Here is a 25,993-nt window from a genome sequence, read left to right on the forward strand (position 1 = left end):
CAAATCACCCCCAGTGCTAATCGACGTGGTCTCAAACCCGTAGGTAGAAGGACAGCCGCTGGGCTGCGAAAGCAAGCCGCGACCGCAACGTTGCCATGGTCATGTTCTCGCAATGAGGACATGACCCATCAACAAATGATGTTTCCTCGTGGTCAGCGCCCAGACACGTAAGACAGCGATCGTGGCCGTCAGAAGTGGAGAGATAACGACCACAACCAGGAATAACACACAAATGGAAAGGCATCTTTAAAAAGACGTTCTGTGTGTGCCGCTCTTTTTGTGAATGAAAATATACTCTTTTAGAATATACTCTCTTTTTTCGCTCTGCCGAAGCGCCCAGGGGCGTTTTCTGCACTCCACAGGTGCAGAGGGGAAGAAGCCGCTGAAATGCGCTGTAAATCCAGCAATTTTGAGGTGCATCTTTGGAGGGAATTGAATTCAGTGCACTGAATACAACCGCTCGGCTCCGAAGAGAAAATCTGAATGAGTGGTTGCATACCAGCTCCTTTTATACCCGTATGTCCAGGGGAGTGGCATGCAAATTCCACTTGCCAATTCCCATTGGCCTTTTTTCAAAAAAGTAGAGGTGTTTGGGGCTCCCAAGAGTGACCCCTAGTGTCACTACATCGACACAATGTCGAGTGAGTGACAGATAGGGAACAGCTTCCATCAATTACTGTCAGATCATTGACTGACACATGTCATAATAGTGATGTCACCCTGCTATATTTAAAATGCCACACGATTCTAATCCCAAATTCTACAATAAAAGACACCATCCACTATTGTTAAAATACAAAACAAACAAACAACAAACAAAAAAACAAAACATCATGGGCTAATTTAGTGTATATCACAATCACAGAAACAGACATGTATTGAATCATCCAGTAGGAAACCCACTAAAAAATGTTGACATAACTGAACCATCACCATGTGCACCAAGAAACATCAGACTCTTTCTTTTCATGGTCTCATATATATAGAAAAGTTTGTATCATGAACATATTAGATACTTAGCAACATAATCTACACACATTACACAATTACTGTATGCTGACAGTCATTTAAATCACAAAATGAAATGCTTTTGCTTTAGCTCGACCTTACATGAAAATGAAACTACTTATAGAATTTGGATACATACACCACAACTCCTCGAACGCTTTAACGTAGAATCAGCCCAGAGAGTGCTAATGTCACACACATCTACCGGGTCACCTCCACCAATCAGAGTGGACTTTGAGCCAAGAGATTAGCCACAAAATGATAGCATTCCTTACTCTAAATGTGTATTTCCTCGTTAAGTCAAATAAATACATTTTTATTTCTAAGATAAATTGGTAAATACATCTTCTCCTAAGTTAAATGTAGAAACAAACTTCTACTTTCCTCATATTGTTTTAAACGGCATGTGGTTCTGTTCAGCAACAACAAATATTTAAACAACATACTGTAGGCCTACACTACTCTAGTGGTGACTCAACCTGTAGATGTTAAATTCAACTGCTGTTTTTTCAGTCCTGTCCCCATAAATGTAGAATATTCTTAAATGATCTCAATGAGTTTGGGATCTGAGTAAGATCACCCGTGACAGATATTAGTGTACACATGGTGGTATCAAATCATAGCCAATCTTATAAAAAGTCCGAAGGACATACCGTTTTTAGTTTGAATATGTTTTGACCACCAGTGGATCACATTTATACAGTATTTTCCCCCATATGGATAATACTGTGCACACTGTAGCAAATAAAAAGAGAACTGCTGTAGATCTAAACAAGAACTGAATTTGGTTAACATGGGTGTACCGTCCCAGTTGCCTTCCCATGTTTTCGGTTATCAGGAGGGTGACAGATTCTTTTCTCAATATATATATACAGTACTGTGCAAAGGTTTTAGGCACTTGTGAAAAATATTGCTAGAGTGAGGATGTCTTCAAAAATAATGCCATAAATAGTTTGAATTTATCACTTAATGTCATACAAAGTCCAGTAAACATAAAAAAGCTAGATCAATATTCAGTGTGACCACCTTTGCTTTTAAAACATCCCCAATTCTCCTAGGTATACCTGGACACAGTTTTTCTTGGTTGTTGGCAGATAGGATGTTCTAAGCTTCTTGGAGAATTTGCCACAGTTCTTCTATTTGGGCTGTCTCAACTGCTTCAGTCTCTTTATGCAATCTCAGACTGACTCGATGTTCAGTGGGGGGCTTTGTGGGGGCCATGACATCTGTTGCATAATTGTCAAATCTATAATTATATGCTTTAATTGAGCTTTTCACTTTTTACATACATGCTCAGTGTGCCATCTTTTAGCACAAGGTAATAAAACATCACACAGGGGACTCTTTTAGCATATATTGCCACTTCAATGCAAACATTTTAAGCTTCTCAATTTTATTAGATACCTCAGGAATTTAATATATTTACTGTGTATATATATATATATATATATATATATATATATATATATATATATATATATATATATATATATATACTATACCACTATAATTTATTGACTGAAATATACAGCACATAGAACAATGCACAGGACTTTTGCAAGCCATTGGACTTAGGTGATAGCATCCATTTGATATAAGTTGGTACATAAGTCTATCATTGGCCACCAGATGGTGCCATTGATCATATTTTATTATAAAGCATCCTTTGAACTGCAAAAAAACTTTCAGCATGGCATTTATTGCAATGATTATTTATATTACCACTTCAATGCACAATTTTAAGTTTCTCAATTTTATTAGATACCTCAGGAATTTAATGACTCTATACTGTTTCTATATTTTACAGAAAATTAAGAGAACATCGTTATTTTTTTTATTGACAAATAGAAAAAGATACTTACAGCTTTTAAAATAGTAATTTAATAGGAATATATTTAAAATAAAATAAAAAAAGAATATAAAAATATAAATCCTGCTGCAGTCTAAAAAACAGAGCAACCATTTCCTTGAATTTGATAATCATTTACAATCATAAAGAAATTCTTCACCTGAAAGTCTTAAAATACAAAGAAGTTTGTCATTTTCACCCCCGCATCATTTGATATCACTATCTGAAAGAAAAATACACTCATTTCCCAAAGCATTACGCAATGGCGTCTGGTTTTGAGTCTGCAATGCAGTCATGAGATCAACCCCAGTAAGCTCAAATGGTGACTCAATATAAAGCAAGTAGCAGGATATATGGTACACACTGTACACTGTCTCACACTGAGTGAGAGTGAGAGAGAGAGAGAGAGAGAGAGAGAGAGAGAGAGAAAAAAGACATTCAGAAAAATAAAATGTTGTCTGTATAATATGCAAGTTAAACATATTGTTATTTAAGGTTTCCTTCGTTATGACTGTGCTCTTGGGCAGCATATTAACTTTTTATTCCAGCCTCAACTGATTAGCTCTGGGTTGTTCCAAAACCTAGTGAGCTGTCTCCCTGCCTCCTTCCTAGACAACTGTCCTTTATGGAAGCATCCTAACTGAAATTAAGCCTCAAGTGAGTGATTTGAAATGCTCTTCATGGCTGCAACACCATTCCTCACATGCAGGGCACAGGAGACTTGACTCACTGTTAATTTCAATACAGCTAATGCGAGAGAAATTACTTGATACTTTAATGAGCATAAATATACATAGCACACACACATTTTGGGCTAAATTATCAATTTTCTAAAATTGTAAACTATTTTAATTAACACTTTTAAACATGGCCATAGCAAGAAATGATGGGCCCCCTGACTGTACATTGCTCTGGGCCCCTTACCTTTTAAAAATACAGTTTAGAATTTGTCATGGGTCCCCCTGGACCTGTGGGCCCCTAGAATCATTACCAGCTTTCACCCCATGAGCTACAGCCCTGCTTTTAAGTATTGAATGGCTTCTACATATATTTATAATCAATATGTCTCTCACTTTGTTCGCCATCTTGGACTTATTTTTCCACCAAGCTTTCTGGGATTGCCTTCATAAGGAAAAACACATGCAATGTTACCTTAGAATTTGACCACATTAAGGAGGAGGATACATAACTAATGCCCCTATCCTTTGGAACAGCCTTCATGTCGGCAATGGGTCTATGATGCCTTAAAATACCATTTGTATTTTGTTGGTTCATGTTTTTCATGTCTTTTATTTTGAAATTTCTAGGTCCTGTTTCATGTCATGTGGTTCCCTTGTCATGTGATTTCATGTTTCCCTCCATGTTCTTGTGTCTTGTTTTTCATTGGTTGATTGTCTTGTTATCTTGTTTAGAGTTCTCAGTGTTTATTGGTTATCTTTGTCATGTGTTCTCCCATGTTCATGTATTTAAGCCTCATGTTTACCTTTGTCCATTGTCAGGTATTGATTGTTTGTAACTTTGTTTGTGTATTCAAGTTTATGTCAAGTCTAGTTATGCCAAGCCAAGTTTATGTTATGTCAAGTTCGTGTTTATGTTTATTTATGATTGTAGTTAGGGTTTTGGATACATTGTTGGAATAAATCTGCACTTGGGTTCTACACTTCATCGTCGTCTTCATCTGCATTGTCATTGCCAGTGCCAGCCAAACGTTACAGAATACCTGACTAACACAAGATGAATCCAGCAGTTCAGCTCCTCTGTCTATGCCAGGGGAGTCATCCCCTGGAGGATTATGTGGAGGAATTCTGCACTCTGGCCTGCAGAGTGGATTTTAATGAGGTGGCCCTCAAGGACTGTTTCCGTTTTGGGCTGAATGAGCGATTTCCTCTCTGATGCCTGATGGTCAGTGTGCCGACGGCCATGCTCAGTATATCGACCTTGCCCTGCAGATTATTGGTTCTATGTCCACTGTGGGGGAGGCGGATGCCAAGCCGGAGTTCCATGTCATGGTCGCTGAGCTAGCGCCATCTTTTGCCCCGGATCATGAGCCTGCTCCATGCCACATCACAGCCACGCCTGAGCCTGCTCCATGCCACTTCACAGCCACACCTGAGCCTGCTCCATGCCACGTCACAGCCACGCCTCAGTGTGCTCCATGCCACGTCACAGCCAAGCTTCAGTCTGCTCCACGCAAGGTCTCAGGCTCATCTCTGGCCAACGAACCAGCGTTGCAGGCCTCATTTGTTCCAGAGCCATCTTTCACTGGACTATTTGAGCTAGAATTGGTTCCCGCACTTGTGCCCACCCTTAGTTCTCCTGATCAGGCAAGGGGAACTTTCGACCCTCCGACCCCACCTAGACTCTCCGAGCCCTGGACTCCGCCTTGGCCTGTCGATCCCTTGACATCACCTCGGCTCTACGTCCCCTCGGCTCCACTGCGGTCCTTCAGCCTGTCGGCTTTACTGGGGTCCCTCGTCCCTCCAGCTCCTCCTTGGTCTGTCATCACCTGGCTCTGCCTTGGCTCTCTGATCCTTCAGCTCCACCGGGGACCTCCATCCCTATGGCTCTGCCTTGGTCCTCAGCCCCACCGGCTCGCCTCAGTCTTCCAATCCCCAAGCTCTGCCTTGCTCCTCTGAGCCTCCGGCACCGCCTTGGTCCTCCCTGTCTCCGGCTCCACCCTGGCCCTTCAAGTCTTCGGCTACTCTCTGGGTACCAAGTTCCCTGGTGTCACCCTTCAAGTCTCTCAAGGCTCCACCTTCCAGGGCATCCGCCCCTCAAGTCTCAAGGCTCTGCCCCTCGAGTCTCTCATGGCTCCACCTCCCACAGACATTGCCCTGATCCCATGCTCCACGCCTTGTCTTGCCAAGCCATGCTTCAAGACCCCCCTACCCCCAGCTCCCTACCAAACTTTGAGTTTATGCCATGTTTTAAGTGTTTGTTCATGTGTTGGGGCGTCGGGAGCTGTCATGTGTATTTTGTTGGTTCATGTTTTTCATGTCTTATTTTGACATTTCTAGTTCCTGTTTCATGTCATGTGGTTCCCTTGTCATGTGATTTCATATTTCCCTCCATGTTCTTGTGTCTTGTTTTTCATTGGTTGATTGTCTTGTTATCTTTTTTAGAGTTCTCCATGTTTATTGGTTGTCTTTTGTCATGTGTTCTCCCATGTTCATGTATTTAAGCCTCATGTTTTCCTTTGTCCATTGTCAGGTATTGATTGTTTGTAACTTTGGATGTGTATTCAAGTTTATGTCAAGTCTAGTTATGCCAAGCCAAATTTATGTTATGTCAAGTTTGTTTATTTATGATTTTAGCTAGGGTTTTGGATATACTGTTGGAATAAATCTGCACTTGGGTTCTACACTTCATCTTCATCTGCATTGTCATTGCCAGCACCAGCCAAATGTTACACAGAGGCAGCTCACTAGATTTGAAAACAGACCCTCTGACTTCATATTTAAATGTCTGAATGAAGGAAATGAAAATAGGCATCACTCTCCATCAGGCTACAGATTCTCTTCTGTTTCCTTAAAACAACATGTTCATGGCTGCCAAAGGCACCAGCTGATATATTAAATCCAAATGTACTTGTAGCACATAACATTTGAAGAGGTGTTTCCTTGTGCTTTACATAATAAGTCTACAGTTTAGAGCAGGGCTATTATAAATTTGTGTTTAATTTACAAATATTGTATAGTATGGTTTTACATCACAAAGAGAGAGTAAGGTGACCATAAAAGCTGTGAGTGCAAAGCTTATTTCACACATTCATCATATCACACAACACCAGTATAAGAAAAACAGTTGCAGAAAGTCAATATATCTATTTGGAACACAGTTAACTACACAGAATGCATACAATATAGGGCTGTTGATTTAACACGTTAACTCAGTGCGATTAATTATATAGAAAATAACACAAAAATATATGCACTTAATCATGCCCCCGACCACAATACGTCAAATTAAGTTTAACTTGACATATTTGGGGGCCTTTCTCTGCAAATATTGATTCATGAGATTAATACATCAGCATATCATGTAATTAATTTGATAACAAATGTTTATTATTTTTACAGCCCTAATACTAAATCTTACAGAATATGGCAACAGTGAGTCTGTAAGCAATTTATTAATAAAATCAGAGAGTCATGCAAATTTCTATAGTGATTATAGAGTACATTCATCTAGTCATGCCCAGCTCTGAAATTGTCAATCAGCTAGGATGAATGCAAATGTTGTAAAATTGTAAAATGTAAAAAAAAAAATAAAAAAAAAAAAGTATTTCTTTTTTAAAGAAATTAATATCCATTAGCCACAAATGGTTGTCAAGACCCAAATGTCAATTTAAAAACAAAAAGGGCTTTATTAAAAATAAAGTACAAATTAAAACTCTCACAAAGGAGAGGAACAACATAAAAGGGCAAAAATACAAACTAAAAGTTAAACAAACACAAGACCGCACCGAGGTTCCAGAACGAACTGGAGACAAGAACTGCCGTACACAGAACTAACAAAGCTAGTAAATCAATCTGGCAGAGACATGAGGGAAGAAGTTGCAATATATAGAGAGGAAATCACATGAGAAACAGGTGAAACTAATTAACATAACAAGGACTGAACAAGGACTAAACAAGGAGGTGTGGTAAAAGAAACAAAACGTCATGGTTACTTGTGTAACCTCCATTCCCTGATGGAGGGAACGAGACGTTGTGTCGATGTAGTGAAACTAGGGGTCACTCTTGGGAGCCCGAGACACCTCTGGTCTTTGATAAAAGGCCAATGAAAATTGGTGAGTGGTATTTGCATGCCACTCCTCTGGACATACAGGTATAAAAGGAGCTGGTATGCAACCACTCATTCAGGTTTTATGCTGAGGAGCCGATGTAAGGTCCGGCCATTTCAGCGTCTAGTTCAGCGTTGTGGCAGGAGGGACACAACGTCTCATTCCCTCCATCAGGGAATGGAGGTTACACAAGTAACCATGATGTTCCCTATCTGTCACTCACTTGACGTTGTGTCAATGTAGTGACACTAGGAGTCCCTATACAAAATGCTACAACTGGCTGAACTGTGTTACGTGAGCTGGCGGTGTGTGGTGGGCAGACTACTGTGTGCCTCATAGCCAGCACACCAGGTCGACACGTAACCTCCCCCAACATGAGTGTTGAATGGCCCTTTTTGGGGACAAGTCGACTACCCAAAAGATAGAGACAGGCTTAACCCAGTCGTGGCCTCTTTTCCCCTTCTTTTTTTCCACTCCCTAAAAAAGAAGGGGGATTATCCAACTGGGCCACCAGATCTAGTCGGGGGGTGTCCCTCCCAAGGGGAAGACACAGTGGAGACCACACCTCGCCCAAAGAGAGGGGGGATATTTAAGTGGAAGAATACGTCACATGGTCTTTCCAACCATGTGTAGAGTCTTCAAGGTAGATCCTGCCCAATGGGGGAGGAGTTACTACAAACATGGAGACTGGGGCAGAGGGGCTCTGCCCAAGGAAGACGCAGTTTTCCAACAGGGAAACGAATTAGCGGAAGATATATATCGCATGGGGTTAGCCTTACAGGGAACCGCCACATGCGGAGCACCTACCCCAGAACAGGACACTTAATTAGCACATGTACTGGGCCAGCAGCAAGTCTCTCCGAAAACTCGACTGCCACAGGACTTGGAGGAAGTCAACCAGGGAACAAAGTTTGTGAACACTACTGGGAATTAATGGCGCACGTCTTCAGCTCCAAGGGAGGTGGAAGGCACTATGTGCAAGTGATACACCTGGCCAGCTATCCCGGGCTTATCCGCTTGTGTTGCGTGCCACTACCTGGGACGAAACCGGTTCCACCCGGAGGTTGTAGAACCTTGCAAAGGTGTTGGGTGTTGCCCAGCCCGCTGCTCTGCAAATGTCTGTTAGAGAGGCACCTCTGGCCAGGGCCCAGGAAGCCGCTACACTTCTGGTAGAATGGGCTCGTAGCCCTACCGGGTGCGGCATGTTCTGGGCGAGATATGCCATAGTTCCTCTGTGCGATCCTCTGCTTGGAGACAGCGCTTCCTTTCTGCTGTGCACCAAAGCAGACAAAGAGCTGCTCAGAGATTCTAAAGCTCTGCGTGAGATCCAAATAGATGCGTAAAGCATGCACCGGACACTTGGGCACATAGCCCGGTCGGGGTCTCAGGATCACGTGAGAGTAACCCAGAATGAACTCCAGGCACGTTTCGCTAACAGAGAACGCTTGCAGGTCACCTACCCTCTTGATGGAAGTGAGCACAGTCAGGAGGGCAGTCTTCAAGGAGAGTGCCTTAAGCTTGGCTGACTGCAAAGGCTCAAAAGGGGCTCTCTGTAGACCCTGAAGAACTACAGAGAGATCCCATGAGGGAACGAGGCAAGGTCTGGAGGGATTCAGCCTCCTGGCACCTCTTAGGAACCTGATGATCAGGTCGTGCTTCCCTAAGGACTTACCGTCGACTGTGTCGTGGTGTGCTGCTATGGTGGCAATGTACACCTTCAAGGTGGAAAGGGACAGCCTCCCTTCCAGCCTCTCCTGCAGGAAGGAATGCACTGATCCGACTGTGCATCTCTGGGGTTTTCACGTCGGGAAGAACACCACTTAGCAAACAGACACCACTTAAAGGCATACAGGCACCTCGTAGAGGGGGCCCTAGCCTGAGTGATCGTGTCTACCACTGCGGGTGGTAGACCACTTAGGTGTTCTGCGTCCCGTCCAGGGGCCAGACATGGAGATTCCAGAGGTCTGGGCGCAGGCGCCAGAGGGTGCCCCGTTCCTGAGAAAGAAGGTCCTTCCTCAGGGGAATTCGCCAGGGGGGAGCTGTCGTGAGGAGCGTGAGGTCCGAGAACCACATCTGGGTAGGCCAGTAGGGTGCTACCAGGACGACCTGCTCCTCGTCCTCCCTGACCTTGCACAGAGTCTGTACAAGCAGGCTCACTGGGGGAAAGCATATCTGTGTAGGCCAGGGGGCCAGCTGTGTGCCAGCGCGTCTATGCTGAGGGGAGCCTCGGTAAGGGCGTACAAGAGTGGGTAGTGGGAGATTCTTGGAGGCAAACAGGTCCACCTGTGCCTGTCTGAATTGACTCCAAATCAGCTGGACCACCTGAGGGTGGAGTCTCCACTCTCCCCTGAGGGTAACCTGCCATGACAGCACGTCCGCTGTTGTGTTGAGGTTGCCTGGGATGTGAGTGGCTCACAGAGACTTGAAGTGCTGCTGACTCCAGAGGAGGAGACGGCGGGCGAGTTGTGACATACAACGAGAGCGCAGACTGCCTTGGTGGTTGACATATGCTACCGTTGCCGTGCTATCTGTCCAAACTAACATGTGCTTGCCCTGGATCAACGGCCGGAACCTCTGCAGGGCGAGCAGAATTGCCAACGACTCGAGGCAGTTGATGTGCCAATGCAGTCGTGGGCCCGTCCAGAGGCCAGTGGCTGCATGCCCATTGCAAACAGTGCCCCAGCCCATTTTGGAGACGTCTGTTGTGACCACGACACGCATGGAGACCAGTTCTAGAGGAACACCTGCTCGTAGGAAGCCGATGCCACCTGTCTCACAGCCGGAGCTGCGCCGGGGCAGGATGTGCCAGATTGCCTCCATCTGCTGCTTCACCGCAGAGAACTGCTGGGCAGTCCTCGAAGGTGTCGCCGAATAGGCCCGCCTGGGAAATGGGGGCAGCATGGAACCGTGTCTTGTCGGCCTCGCCCATCTCGACCAGGTTGAGCCAAAGGTGGCATTCCTGGACAACTAGTGTGGCCGTCGTCTGCCCGAGAGACCACGCCGTGACCTTCGTCGCCCGAAGAGCGAGGTCAGTTGCCTAGCACAGTTCCTGCATCAAATCTTGGGCGGAACTACCCTCGTGCAGTTCTTTCAGTGCCTTGGCTTGGTGGACCTGCAGGAGAGCCATGGCGTGCAGGGCAGAGGCGGCTTGTCCAGCAGCACTGTAGGCTTTAGCCGTCAGGGACGACGTGAGCCTACAGGGCTTGGACAGGAGCTTAGGGCGTCCACGCCAGGTGGCGGCGCTCTGCGGGCATAGGTGCACCGCAAGCGCCTTATCCACCGGGGGAATCGCTGTATAGCCCTTGGCCACCCCGCAATCGAGGGTAGTGAGAGCGGGGGAACTACGGAGTCGGGGTCGGGCAGTAAAAGGTGCCTCCCACAACTTCGTCAGCTCCTCATGCACTTCCGGGAAGAATGGCACTGGAGCGGGGTGCAGCTACTTTGAAAGCAACTTACGAAAGCAAGCCGTGACCGCAATGTTGCCATGGTCATGTTCTCGCAGTGAGAACATGAACCATTCACAAACGTTGCCTCCGTGTAGGTTGCACCCAGACTCGAAAGACTGTGGTCATGACCATCCGAAGTTGAGAGATAACGACCACAACCAGGAATAACACACAATCGGAAAGGCATCTTTAAAAAGACGTTCCGTGTGTGCGCTCTTTTAGAGAAATATATAGTCTTTTAGAGGGGAAAAAAGCTCTTTCAGAAAATATACTCTCTAGTTTTTCTGCCGAAGCGCCCAGGGGCGTTCTCTGCGGTGCACCAGTGCAGAGGAGGGAGAAGCCGCTGAAATGCGCCGTCAGATCCAGCAGAGGTGAATGAACAGTAGTATTCAGCTCAATAAGCATGACTGTTCGGCTCCGAAGACAAAATCTGAATGAGTGGTTGCATACCAGCTCCTTTTATACCTGTATGTCCGGGGGAGTGGCATGCAAATACCACTCGCCAATTTTCATTGGCCTTTTATCAAAGACCAGAGGTGTCTCGGGCTCCCAAGAGTGACCCCAGTGTCACTACATCGACACAACATCAAGTGAGTGACAGATAGGGAACATGTTTCAGGATCTTGCCATAAAACATAGAACAAGAAACCAGACAGAAGGCAGGATACTGACAATGGTTGGAAAAATCATGGATAGTCATTTGTCAAAAGGTGTGGGACCCTTGTCATACGTATATCAAATTTTGTAATAACTCAAATCACCTAAATGTACAGGATTAGCAATTCTGTAATTACACGAGTATGTCTTGTGAATGGAAATGACATTCACCTTTTTTGGCAAGTCTTTTTTGATGAACCCCAGATTGTCCTCACACTCTGACTTCAGGAAGTCTCGAAAAGATGGCAAGTTGCTTAATGGCTTAAAGATAATAGTCCACTTCAGCATTAGACAATCTGAAGGAAATTAAACGAAGCCTCAAAAATCAATTAGTTTGCAGCATTTACCTCTAGTTAGAAGTGATTTAACCACTGAGGGTTATTTCCAGATTAGGTGCAATCTGTATGTCCAAGATTTTCATCTGTGAATGCAAAATACAGAATGTCTTTACTAATGCTCAATTCAGTTCGCGGATGTGACAGCTAACCACATCTGAAAAAGATACAGTACAGCGTTTTGTTGTTCAACAGTTTTTGCTTATGCATTTGTTTTTCTGGTTGGCAGTGTTTAAATGTGCTGTCCTTTCCAAGTCTAGCGACCTCCATTTCTGCAGTTCTGGTATAAGTAGATCGAACAGGATGAAATCATGAAAGGATGTGGCTTTCGTGTGCTGTTAAAAGCCTTAACCATACGCTTTGACGTTTGTAACCCACACAAACCGTGTCAGCCTGTGTCAGCGCATACTGCTCAGATAGTGTGTATTATGACACACTAGTTAATGCACCAATAAGAGGGAATACGTTGCAAATGATCCAGCAGCACCTGATTTAATGTAATTAAACACACATTTAATGTTGATATACAACTTTTATTTTGGGAATATCACAGATAAAATGTCTCAACATCTTGTCAGATAACACTGAAATAGGTGTCCTGAGAAATTATACTTGTCTCTCTGCATGACAGCACTAGGATCAACAGCAAAAATACCTGACCGCAGCCCGTAATTGTTAGCCAATCAGAATTCTTCAAGGCAGCTCTCTGCCATCTTCAACCAATGGAGTGAGTTAGGGGCAGGACTACCTTTGTCCAAACAAGTAGGTCAAGGTTTGACAGGTTAGCTTTGATGGTTAGCTGCTGCTGGTACTGTAGGTGCCATAACTACAGTATTATGTAGGTAAAATACATTTTGATGGCTATTTAAATGTATAGTCATAAAATCTGGTGAAATGTGCCTGTGCAAGCCAAGCCACTGTCACTGAGATGAATGGGAATGGTAAAAGATAGCTTTCTCTAGGATTTTAGACCTCCTTGGTCCTAGACATTTGGGAACCCTGTTTGGAAACAGTCATTATTCTTGCAATTTGGTCCTGCCACTAGTGAGCATCTTTAAGTAGCGGTCACACTAGACTTGTAAGCGTCCAAAATGATTTTGGACACCGCAACGGAACAGGATCTGTTGTGTTGCATGAAGTCTTCTGGTTTTTACAAAAGAATACATCTCAAATAATATCATATACAAAATGTTAAACTATAGCGTTTACATACTTTCCTGCACCAATAAAAACATGCAGCTTTGAAATATGTATTCTCTGGTTTAAGCCATGGGTTTGAATTTGATGGGTTTGAATGGGAGTGAAAGGAGGGCGAAGTGTATTGTGACTGCACCTTTATACTCGCTTACCCTAACAGCCCCTTAATTGGTAGATTAGAGCAACATCAAGTGTGTAAAAACAATTTCAGATTTTAAGATAAGGTCCATTAATAAAATGGACAAAGTAAAAAACATTCCTGACACTCTCTTCTACGTATGCACTGTACCATGGTAACCATAATACCATAGTTAGTACAGTTATTGTTACTACTTGTAAAATTGTACTGTTTTAACATGGCATCTCCTACATATGTTGTTTTGATAACAGTTCATGGTAATACCAAGTTCCCTGTAAAAAGATGCAGTTTTAACTCTGGTGGAACCTATAGTTCCCTTTCATAGTCCACTTCGATGCTGCATCACTAGCTGATGCAATGGGAAATCTTCCAAGTGATCACGATGGTCTGAAGCCCTATAGAATCAAGTCAATTTATTGGCTGATAGCACTTAGGAGCTACTTCATGGGCTCCTTCTAAGCGTTTACTTGGTGCCATCTCCTCAGATTTTCTTCACTTCAATTGCGTGATTTTTTTTCTCAGCCCGTGTTGTTCTAGCAACACATGCCGAAGCAAGGATTAATTTCTCCCTTTTGAGTGGCAATGGGAGGATGTTATTCAGGAAGTGTGTGCCTCCATGTATGCGGTTCATTGTAGGCAAGGATACTTGTGATAAATGCATAACTTGTCTAGGATTTCGCCACACGGAGGTTGCGATAGAGGAATCGGATTGCCCTCATTGCGAGGTGATGAATGTACGGACACTCCGCACAAGGCTCATCTCTTTCGCAAAGGATTCAAGTGGGCCGCGTATTCCCGGGTTTTCCGGCGATGTGTCTGCCAGTGCACTGTGCCAGCTGGATCCATGAGAAGCTGGCGTGGAGACCAAAGAGATGGACAGTGAGCAGCAGATTGACCTTGCAGTTCTCCCTCTTGCTCTCTCCTGACTCTGACTTGATTGCTGCTTGACTCTGGTTAGTAAACAGTAGTTTAGTAGCCTGGTCATGGTTTCAGACCACCTGTTCTGGTCATTTAAAGGTTGTGGGTTCATTTACAATACTTAATTGTCATTTAAATCCATTCATCACAAAACATTTCTAGTAACGGAATCTTCACATAAACACACAGGAGATTGTAAATTAGATAAATTGCTTAATCCCTATTCTAAAATAGGTAAATGAAGTACACACATATAGCAATATGAAGAGTTGGGTGTGATAAGGCATTCCTGTGATATACCTAATTACACCAGACTCTATAGTGGAAAACAATAAAATGTTAATTTACTGGCAACCATCATTGTGTGAAGTTGGGGATTTAGGTCACCGAGACAAGAACTGTTTACAAAGAGCTTTAATGCAAATACAGAGCCCTAAATGATGAAGGCTTCTTGGTCCATGATGCCAGCAAACAATGGGCAATTTTAATTATGTTGATTTAATGTTAATAGTACTTACATTAGGTCAGTAAGTCTCTTTGTGGATACTGATTTGAAATTATTATTATTATTATTATTATTATTATTATTTTTTTTATTTTTATTAGGTTACCCACTAAATTTGGAACTTCCAAAGCAATGATGTTTTATGCCATCACCTGAAGATCTTCAAAAGATAAATTCAAAAGTGCCCCTCAAAGTATCAAATTAATAGTTGAAACATTGACTTTATAACAAAAGCAAGTCAGTCCACTTGGTGGCCATCTTGGGATAGCATCCGGGCAGCAATTTTCTGTGGATATAAGCGGCATACAAGTACAGCTCCTATCTACTTAAATGGGGAAAGACTGAAATCTCCAAAACAGCTGGTCAAGATTACGATCAAATAACATATTTCAAATCATCAGCAAAATCTGACAACAATGGTATCATACATTTTGCATCTTTAGCTCAGATCACACTACAAAAAATGCAATTATTAAGGCCGGTCCTGCTGATGAGCATGGGCATTCTCAAGTTAACTGACAGGTGATGTCTCTGTCAAAAAGGTTATTGGCTCTTCTCTCCTTTTCTACACCCGCCATATTGGCTTTTCCAATTTCTCCCATTCATTTTAATACAAGTGGTCCATCTCAGCTAAACTGTCTCTTCTTTATACTAAATAAATTGTTCTCTTGTAGTGTTGTCTGCTTACACAAATTTTATGATGTTGCTTTCCAGCAGGTTTTCTATTTCTTTTTGCCAGTAAGGCATAATGTAATGAAGCAGGGTTTCCAAATCACATTTACATTTGGATATACAGATGAGACCACAATTAATTGATTTCTGAAAACAACAAAGTGGGTGGTGTGGGTGTGGATGAGAAACAGATCTATATTTAATAATTTTTTTCTATGTATTTTCACTTACACTTTCTTTTTCTTCTTTTTTTTTATTTTTTTTTATTTTTTATTTATTTTTTTTTTTTTTGCGTTTCACATTCTTTGAGCATATTGTCACCTACTGGGCAGGAAAGAGTATTTATAGTAAAAAAGGACTTACATATTGATCTGTTTCTCACCCACACCTGTCACATCTTTTCTGAAGATATAGATTAATCACTGGAGTAGTATGAAATAATTTTATGCTGTCTTTGTGTTTTTTGGAGCTTCAAAAATTGCATTGTGTGGACCTACAGAGCTGATATATTCTTCTAAAAATATTTGTTTGTGTTCAGCAGAAGAAAGTAATACACATCTGAGATGGCATGAGGGTGAGTAAATGATGAGAGAATTTTAATTTGTGGGTGAACAATTAATGTAAGGCCTGGAACTTTTAATCTCTCTGCTGAATTCTTATACAGTCATAATACCCCCAAACATGATAATAAGTGATGATGTATGGCAATTTTGAACTAGGTCAGATGTTCTATTTTTTAGTAAAGACCTAATGCACACATGGATTAAATCTAAAGTGCTTTATATTAAGTCAGTTTAGGACATAATTTGCCATATTCTGCATGCTGTGGTTAAAGGCAATGGACAATGGAAGTAAATTACTCAGAATGTTTACAGAGCACCTGATTAGCCATAAAGCCTACAATATTCTCACAAAGGAAGTTAAATTTTTTTTCTGAGTATGTGGGCATCAATAAAAAAAAACTATGATATGCATGTGTGTGGTATGATTATTTGTGTCCTAGCTTAGGGGTCTAGACTTACGTCTGTGATATTTGAAAAAAATACAGTGACTAACACTGTGTTTGTGTAAACAGGGAAGTGGTGACAGAAAATCAGGCGTCACCATGTGATGTGACACTAAATTTTCGGTCATGAAACCGAAAGCACCAAGGTAAAGGGGATGTCCAATAGTCAGACAGAGCATTATTTGTCTTGTATGTGTGCATTATATTTCATACGGCATATGGTAAAATAAATACTTTTAAATTTAAATAAAAGACCCTAAAACTTGCCAAGAATGTCTGACTTGCTTGCAGTGATCCCAAAAAAGTAAAAACTTAAACTTAATCCCAATAAAAATGTAAATAAAAACAAATTAATTGATGTAATTTCATTGCATTTGATAATAAAATATCAAAACAAGCATACAAACAAATTATGCTTGACTTTTTCTTAGAACTAACTTAATTTTTTTAGCCATAAGACGGCGTCCAAATACACTGGTCTTAATTTGGAGCACTAAATCTATATGTTTTGTAATTTAAAACCCAACAAAAGTTTTTGTGTGAAAATGTTATGCTTGAAAAGTGAACATGTGCAGTCATTCATTCAAAGAACTGCCAATGAGCTTGCTTTTTCTTATCTAATGCAATGGCATTCATACAATTTTAAGCATGGCAACAATGAAACAACAAACAACTCTTAATTTGCAGTTATGTTTATTACGTTATCAAATGGTTCCTTAAAATGTAAACAACTAAAATGAGTTATACTGTACATAAGGCAAAATTATATAAACAATATAAAGTCATGTTGAAAAATATAGAATTTATAGCAGTTTTTATGTATTCTGTACAGACATCTAATACATGCCAATATATGCAAAACACATATATGATATATATGTTCATATATGGTTTTCACTGATATAAAAAGTCACATACTTGTACATATATGAAACATATATTTCAAAATACTACAAAAATGTCTGTTTTCATATATGTAATGTCTATTTTCCCAAATATCAGTAGAATGTAAATATGTACATACACACTTAAATATATGAACTATAATTTTATATACATGGCCATATATGTGATTTCTGTATGGTGTCTTAAGTTTAAAAAATAAAATATATAATTTCACATGCTTTCAAAAAGTCTATCACATTCATTTGCCCCAAAGTAGTTTTCTGTTCAAAAATACTATGGGAAATTAGAGGTATTTATATACTGTATATTCAGAGATTACAAGGTTCTTGGTTTTCTGATGTCCTATTCTGTAATAATATTAAACTGAGAAACCTTGTTTTGTTGAAGAGAAATTATAATTGGTAGGTAGGCGTATTATGCAGATATCATTGTTAGGATATCTATTCAATTCCCCAGTGTCCAAAATGTTTTTATAAAAAATAAAATTCCTGGGATTTACATTTGCTCTATAAGTCATTTATATGAGCCTAGATAGTATTCCTCATCAAAGATTGGTTGGGTTTTAAAAATGGCATAACATCATTTCAATAACATTCAACAAAATAATTGTTGAATAAGATCTCCAGAATATTCCCATACGAAGGTGTCAGATGTTTCAGAACTCCTGTGGTTAGCTGCACAGTGTGAATTTCACACAGAACAAGAGAGCATGCAATACAGCAAAATACAGACAATAGCTTATACAAGCTTTTCTGTAGATCAACAACGTTCTGTGTAACCATTTTCAGAGTCCAGTCCCGAATGCCAAATACCCAGGCCCACATTTCGACGCAGCCTGATAAACCACCAACACTCCACGGCCATCTCGCCCATTGCATGAACAGTCCCACAGAAGTGTGTGAAGTCTTAGTCACTTAGTTTGACTGTTGTAAATGTTGTGTCTCAGACCTTGATCCTATCTGACACTGAATCCAGAAGAGATCTGTAGATGTCCGAGCGAAGAAACCTAGGATATGAATCCTTCTCCATAAGTCCAAAGACAATCTTCTGAGCTTCATCGAAACACACTTTTGTGGGAGCTTGTACATTCTGCTTGATGAGCTGTCTCGTTCTGTGGTCGATGTTTATCTGAGGAGAGATTGACCGAATGGAAGATATTGAGTTTGATCGATCACTCTAGCACTCATTAATACCATGTAGGGATCTCATGTAGAGATCACAGTTCATACTATACTTACCTCTTTGGGAGCTTCTTCCTCGACGTAATGCTCAAATATCTTTTTGGCCCTTGAGGTCAGCCTGGACGAACACCTGATTTTTTTGAAGTCTTCACAAACCCGCCAAAATTCAATGTTCTCATCACTGAATTCGGATTTGAGGAAGGAGTGGAAAGTCGCCATGCCATCTAAAAGCAACAAACAGTGATAACGGTAAAGAAAACAGTTGCTTTTTTGACAAACTTGCATTCTTTCAACCTGAACAGCCTCTATTATCACATAAAACCAAACCAGCCTTTCTAAAAAAAAAATTCTCTATTTTTCGATTTGCATTCTAGTGATCATGTTTGCATACATTCACTACCTGTTAAGGTCAGTTCCTTGATCCTGCTATTTGACTGTAAACAATGTAAGTTTTTGTTAGTTTGTTTTCCTGCCCTACCCTGGTTGTTGCCAATGAAACCCACAATGAACAACAGTGGTCACCAGCATATGTTGTATTTGGGTGCAGGTCCCCAGCATGGGATGCTGGGTTGCTTGTGTGTAACAGGCTTGTTAACTAGCAAAACCAGCAAGACTAGTTAAGGTTTGCTGGTGAGCAGCATGGCTATGCTTGTACACCAGCTAAACTAGAGCTGAAGTGTATTTGTGAATATGAAATTCATTCATATATGCTATGATCATTATGTGGAGTGTATTAAATGCAATATATAAGAGTTTATATGCATATGACACTTACATTTTGATTTAAGAAGGTTTTCCAATGACTGGGACCATAGCAGGGTTTCAGTAGGGTTCAGTCTGTTAAAAAAAGAAAAAAGAAATGTGTAAGTGTAATACAATAAAAATAAATAAATAAATAAAAATTGTTATTTCAAAACACTGTGATAATTGTACCAGCAAAAAACAAGGAAATTGGAAGAAGCTTACTTTTCTGTCAATGGCCAAAGGAACCGCCACTTGTCTAGTCTCCTGAGGAGGCAATGTTTTTCAGATAAAATAAGACAAATGCTTTCAAATATACTTTGAAAGTAACTAAAAGGGCACCATAAACAATTCTTGTGTGAAAACAAGCACTTACCTGGGGTTTACTGATTTGTCCTGATTTTTCATTTTGTCCATTTCCATTGAAGGTGACAATATAGTTGGCATCTTAACTTTGACTTTTCTCGTGCTGATATGTGTTGGTGTGTTTCGTTTTTTTTTTTTTCAGTTAATAAGAGCGGGACATCCTCACAACCCCTCTTATGCTGACTTGTCTTAGCGTCATCACCTAACCACAAAGAAAGAGGAAGTTTTTGGGGTGACGCTAACTAGCTTGGACTAGCGCAATGATGTTACTCTGTTTCTTTCTATGAATATGAAACCAGCCACACAGTGTCTATACCTATGTAAATGCAGAGATGCAAATCAGACTGGAAAGTCTGCGGACAGATAAGCAAATGCTAACCTTTACATCAGATCTTTTTATATACAAACTTTGGCTGTGTCTGCCTAGCTTGGCAAAACACATAATGTTTTCTTTGATATGTGGATCTTTTAATGCTGTTTGCATGTTCCATTATTAATACACTATTACGTGGTGCATTTTAGGAAATCAGTTCATCTAACAGCCATACTGAAGTCACAAGTTTACATACACCTTAGCCAAATACGTTTAAACTCAGTTTTTCACAAGTCCTGACATTTAATCATAGAAAACATTGCCTGTCTTAGGTCAGTTAGGATCATTACTTTATTTTAAGAATGTGAAATGTCAGGATAATAGTAGAGAGAATTATTTATTTCAGCTTTTATTTCTTTCATCACATTCCCAGTGGGTAAGACATTTACATACACGTTGTTAGTATTTGGCAGCGTTGACTTTAAATTGTTTAATTTGGGTCAAATGTTATGGGTAGCCTTCCACAAGCTTCTCACAATAAGTTGCTGGAATTTTGGCCCATTCCTCCAGACAGAACTGGTGTAACTGAGTCAGGTTTGTAGGCCTCCTTGCTTGCACATGCTTTTTCAGTTCTTTCCACAAATTTTCTATCAGATTGAGGTCAGAGCTTTGTGATGGCCACTCCAATACCTTGACTTTGTTGTCCATTTGGAAGACCCATTTGCGACCGAGCTTTAACTTCCTGGCTGATGTCTTGAGACGTTGCTTCAATATATCCACATAATTTTCCTTCCTCATGATGCCATCTATTTTGTGATGTGCACCAGTTCCTCCTGCAGCAAAGCACCCCCAAAACATGATGCTGCCACCCCCATGCTTCATGGTTGGGATGGTGATCTTCGGCTTGTAAGCTTTACCCTTTTTCCTCCAAACATAATGATGGTCATTAAGGCCATTTTGTTTCATCAGACCAGAGGACATTGCTCCAAAAAGTAAGATCTTTGTCCCCATGTGCACTTGCAAACTGTAGTCTGGCCTTTTTATGGCAGTTTTGGAACAGTGGCTTCTTCTGAGCAGTTGAGCAGCCTTTCAGGTTATGTCGATATAGGACTCGTTTTACTGTAGATATAGATACTTGTCTACCTGTTTCCTCCAGCATCTTCACAAGGTCCTTTGCTGTTTTTATTGGATTGATTTGCACTTTTCACACCAAACTACATTCACCTCTAGGAGACAGAATGAGTCTCCTTCCTGAGTGGTATGATGGCTGCGTGGTCCCATGGTGTTTATACTTGTGTACTATTATTTGTACAGATGAACGTGGGACCTTCAGGCATTTGGAAATTGCTCCCAAGAATGAACCAGACTTGTGGAGGTCCACAATTTTTTTCTGAGGTCTTGGCTGATTTCTTTTGGTTTTCCCATGATGTCAAGCAAAGAGGCACTGAGTATGAAGGTAGGCCTTAAAATACATCCACAGGTACACCTCCAATTCAGTACACCTCCTATCAGAAGCTAATTGGCTAATTGTCTAAAGGCTTGACATTATCATGATGGTGCCGCAGATGGCTGCCTCGGTGTGGAGCTCCTCAGTTCTTTTGTAGTTTTTGTTTGTTTGTCCTGTGTTTAGTAATCTTTTTCCAGTCAGTTTTAACAGAGATGAAGTGCTGAACATTCGACAGCATGTACCAGACAATCTTTTCCCGGTTTCTGAATATTCAGACGTTTTGCTAGACATTTTAGTTGGAGGCACAGCTCTGCTGTTCATGAGACGCAGGCGTGGGAGATGAGCCGGTGTGCTGGTCAAACTCCGTCGGCATGGATTTTGAACAGCGCTGCCGAGTATTCACTTAGTGAATCTCCGCTCTCTTCCTAACAAAACGGACGAACTACGACGAATCTCCTCACTCACACAAACAAGGACTTTTCAACCTCTGCTGCCTTGTGCTTCACAGAAACCTGGCTGAGTGAAGCCATTCCGGACAGCGCGTTACATCTGCCGGGCTTCCAGCTGTTCAGAGCGGAGTTAACGGGGAAAACGAGAGGCTTTGGAACATGCATTTATATCAATGAAAGTTGGTGTACAGATGTAACAACGTTAAAGAGCATGTGCTGTCCTAATTTGGAAGCACTCTTTATTAACTGTAAGCCTTTCTACTCGCTGCGGGAGTTTTCCTCAATTATTCTGGTGAGTGTGTATATTGCACCAAACGTGATTTTTTTTCACACACGTGTTGGTGTGACGTGAAGGTCAGAGTGGGTGTGGGGTGTGAGATTGGGCCTTTCAAATCTGCAGTAGAACACATTCAGGCCGTCAGCCAGTTGTTGGTTCCCTACAGGGTTGGGGGTAAGAGTCCTGTAATTTGTGAGTTGTTTCATGCCACTCCACACTGATGCAGGGAAGTCCCATGCTGCTTTAAACACTCAATCATTATTCCTGTTCCAAAGAAACCAAAAATCACAGGACTTAATGACTACAGACCTGTCGTCCTGACGTCTGTGGTCATGAAATCATTTGAGAGATTGGTGTTGGCCCACCTGAAGGACATCACTAAACCCTTTCTAGATCCACTTCAATTTGCTTATTAAGCAAACAGGTCTGTGGATGATGCAGTTGTAGGGCTTTACTGGTTGTTTAGATCAGTCTTACTATCAGAAATAATTAATAATTATTTCTGTAGTTATTAATTAATATTTGAATTAATCAATTGAATCTAACTCATTAAAACCTCATATGGGGCTCCAGTAAATGTAGTGTGCTACATTTAGGAGCAAGTTTGGTTATTAGCAATAATTAATAATTATCAAAGATAATTATTAATTATTAAAATCAATAGAACATTGATGAGAATCAATGTTAGTTTTTTTAATCCTTTAAATCAACAATTATCAAAGATAATTGTTAATTGTTAACATCGATGAAACATTAATTAAAATTAACACTAGCTTATTGAGCATTCGAATTCAACAATCATCAAAGATAATTTTCAATTCATCAATTATCAAAAATCAATAGAATATTAATAAGGATTAACATTGACAGGGCACCACCCTGGAATCAGGGACTAATAACCAGATAGTAAAACAGTCTCAGTATTAGATTGTTTTCTTAGGAAAATCCACATCCGAAGAATATCGATTTTCGGGAAAAAAAAACAATGAATGAAGGTTTGAATCCAAGCACTGACATCCCGTCAGCATGACACAGGCGTATGCAAAACAAACCAAAACACTTCTCTTTTTAATATAAATAAGGTTTATTTATGCAGTAATATCAATTAATAATTAATACAATGCAGTCAATAAACTTCCGACTTACAACTACAAACTAAACAGTGATATGATTAGATATGGAAATAAAATAATCCTATAACACATAAGGTGTGTGTGTGACAGTGTGTGGGTGTGGGTGTGTGGCTGGTACGAGAGAGAGAGAGATGACGGCCCTAAAGCAGATTTCGCGATAGTGGGAGAGAAAGCAGCTGGCAGTTTATCACTCAGAGACGCGGTGGACGGCTCGTAAAAGTCCCGCGTTATTTGACTCTTTAATGGATGAACTCAGTTGCTGTCTCACCCGCGATGGCGAAATTGCACAACAATCCAATTTGGTTGGACCACAATACAGCAAAACAAATTTGTGATAATTAATACCCTGAGTATTAGTAATGAGCGGACATGGCGGTCCATAAACTGTACAAGCAAAAACCTTGAAACACCAGAATAACACACTATAATATTCTATCTCTGCCCAGACGTAAACCTCTTACTTGAATCGCATGAGGACACAGGTAGAATGTGTTTTCCTCCGTCCTTTAACTCTGACCCAGTTCCTTGAGGCTCGGGTGATGACGGGAGGCCGTTTCCTCACTCTGTCGGCGGGCGGTACGGCTGTTGATTCTCGGCGGGCTGGCGGAGAACTCAGAAATGTCAACTTGATTGAAGATGGAAGAGAAATCTTTAGTCTCTTCACTTCTGTAGGCAAACGGATGAAGATGCGAATTGCTTGGCGGTCTCCTTTGGATCCGTTAGAGTGTTCGGTTGAACACAGAGTAATCTCAACTCGTCCAGCGAGATGGAGATTGTATGGCCACAGTTTCAAGTCGGATGCTACTTCCTTGTGCCACGAGGTTGCACCTGAGAGCAGCAAAGAGCTGCATCCATGCGCTGCAAGCAAGTTGCAAGTTGCTGGAAGCAAATCCCGAAAGCATTTAAGAGGTATTTCAACTCCTGATGATGTCATGTTTGAGGGACGTTCTGTTGTGTGCCTCATCCAATAGGAGTTGAGAGTTTGATCCTTTAGTGAGCAAGGCTTCATGGGATTTGCAGTCTGTTTTGGACTCCCTTTGTTTGATTTTGGCGTGATTTTTATCAGTATAATTTATGACTTGGAATGTGGGGGCCTGAGTTAGGTTTTTACGACTGTGTTAGGCCTGCCTTTGTCTTCTATCTGAATACATGAGGCCCAACACAGTCAACACAGGATTGCATCATATCCTGCAACATCTGGACAGACCAGGGACATATGCAAGGATGCTTTTTGTGGACTTCAGTTCAGCTTTCAACACCATCATCCCAGCTATACTCCAGAATAAATTACACCAACTCTCTGTTCCCATTTCTATCTGTCAGTGGATTGCCAGCTTTCTGACGGATAGGCAGCAGCTTGTGAGACAGGGGAAACTCACTTCTAGCACCTATACAATCAGCACTGGTGCCCCCCAGGGATGTGTGCTCTCCCCACTACTCTTCTCCCTCTACACCAATGACTGCATCGCCAAGGACCCCTCTGTCCTCAGATTATGATGTATTTTTCATTAAAAATGTATTCTTTCATAATAAATGAATTTAAAAGGTTATTTTTTAAAATAAGAAAAAGGAACCTGAAACAGCCAGGTTTCCACCATTAAAATGAAGTCAGAGGCTCTGTGAAATAATGGTGGCAAGCTGAATCCATTTGATACAAAAAATATTAAGAAGGCGTAGGCATGAAGTAATGCTAGACAACAAACTGCATAAGACAGGAGGGTTTTGACCGAGCAAGTCAGATCTCAGCTGACATCTCGGGTTTGTTGTTTTGCTTAAAAAACTCTAACCTTTGACACCTGGAACTCCTGCCTTTGAGAGTTTTCTTACAGAGAGGGGAAGAAACATTTTCCATGCTCCACACCATAAAATTGGCAACCACGAAGGGACTGGCACCGGGCCAAGGGGAACTGCTGTGAGCTTCCTTGCACTGACTGAACAGACTTACTGGCGCCAAAAAACCTGAGGTAAGCATTTTGCTTAAATGGTGTTTTTGTGCAGTCTGTTGCAAGGTTTGGCCCAGGTGGTAACTCTAACCAAGACCTTTCCAGTCTCTAACTGAATTAAATGACTAATTGGATGAAATAGAGAACTTGGTTCCAGGTTTAAAAAACTATGCATGCAAATGTAAATATGTCTTGTAAATAAGTTGAAGTGCACGCAAACTTAGTGGATACCGCTCTCAGAGGAGCGCCAGCAACGAAGGGGAGCCTGCAGAGACAGAGGCCCCTGAGCTGGTAGAGAAGTAGTGAGCCCAATTTGATGATTGGTACTGCTTGTCCAAATAGCAATATTGAGAGGGCTGAATAAGCAAGTTTGAAAAACCTACAGATACCGCACCCCAGGAGTCTGGAGGTGGGCTGAATTGGCAGTATTAGAAAATCTGCGGATACCGCAAGGAGCAGCAACACCAGTAAATCAAAGGAGCCCACATAGATGGTTGGCCTTTGACCTGGCTGAGACAGAGGGAGCCCACATTGGATGGTTGGCCTTGTTCTCAATATAGTGCTGCATTTTGGGCTGCATTGGCAGGCACGCCATCTTAAGCGGTGGCTTCCTTTGGACAAGCACAGACATACGTCCAGTGCAGTGGAAGAGCAAGGTGTTGTTTCATAGCAACAACAATGGTGAATTAACACCACTTTACACAACAAATGGAACTGTG

At 41.4% G+C, this 25,993-nt stretch overlaps 1 protein-coding gene and 1 pseudogene across 1 annotated transcript; both read right to left on the minus strand.

The window, feature by feature from the left end:
• The window catches only part of LOC127442200 (structural maintenance of chromosomes protein 6-like), a 77,529-nt pseudogene extending 62,111 nt beyond the window's left edge, over positions 1–15,418 (minus strand).
• A 1,897-nt stretch (positions 15,419–17,315) lies between these two features.
• LOC127443081 (regulator of G-protein signaling 21-like) lies at positions 17,316–19,878 on the minus strand. The gene is made up of 5 exons (XM_051701578.1): positions 19,723–19,878; positions 19,572–19,613; positions 19,381–19,442; positions 18,663–18,829; positions 17,316–18,552 (listed from the first exon to the last, which is right to left on the minus strand). The coding sequence occupies exons 1-5, from the start codon at positions 19,791–19,793 to the stop codon at positions 18,367–18,369; spliced, it is 528 nt and encodes a 175-aa protein (XP_051557538.1). The 5' UTR covers positions 19,794–19,878; the 3' UTR covers positions 17,316–18,366.
• Between the last annotated feature and the right edge of the window lie 6,115 nt (positions 19,879–25,993).

This window comes from Myxocyprinus asiaticus, chromosome 6 (assembly GCF_019703515.2).
Source record: "Myxocyprinus asiaticus isolate MX2 ecotype Aquarium Trade chromosome 6, UBuf_Myxa_2, whole genome shotgun sequence".
Classification (NCBI taxonomy): Eukaryota; Metazoa; Chordata; class Actinopteri; order Cypriniformes; family Catostomidae; genus Myxocyprinus; species Myxocyprinus asiaticus.

Coding starts and splice junctions, on each gene's coding strand:
- LOC127443081 (XM_051701578.1), bottom strand. CDS start 19,793: ATGCCAACTATATTGTCACCTTCAATGGAAATGGACAAAATGAAAAAT. Junction 19,443..19,571: donor CTTTGGCCATTGACAGAAAA/GTAAGCTTCTTC, acceptor TTTTTTTAACAG/ACTGAACCCTACTGAAACCC. Junction 18,830..19,380: donor AAACCTTCTTAAATCAAAAT/GTAAGTGTCATA, acceptor TGTTGCTTTTAG/ATGGCATGGCGACTTTCCAC.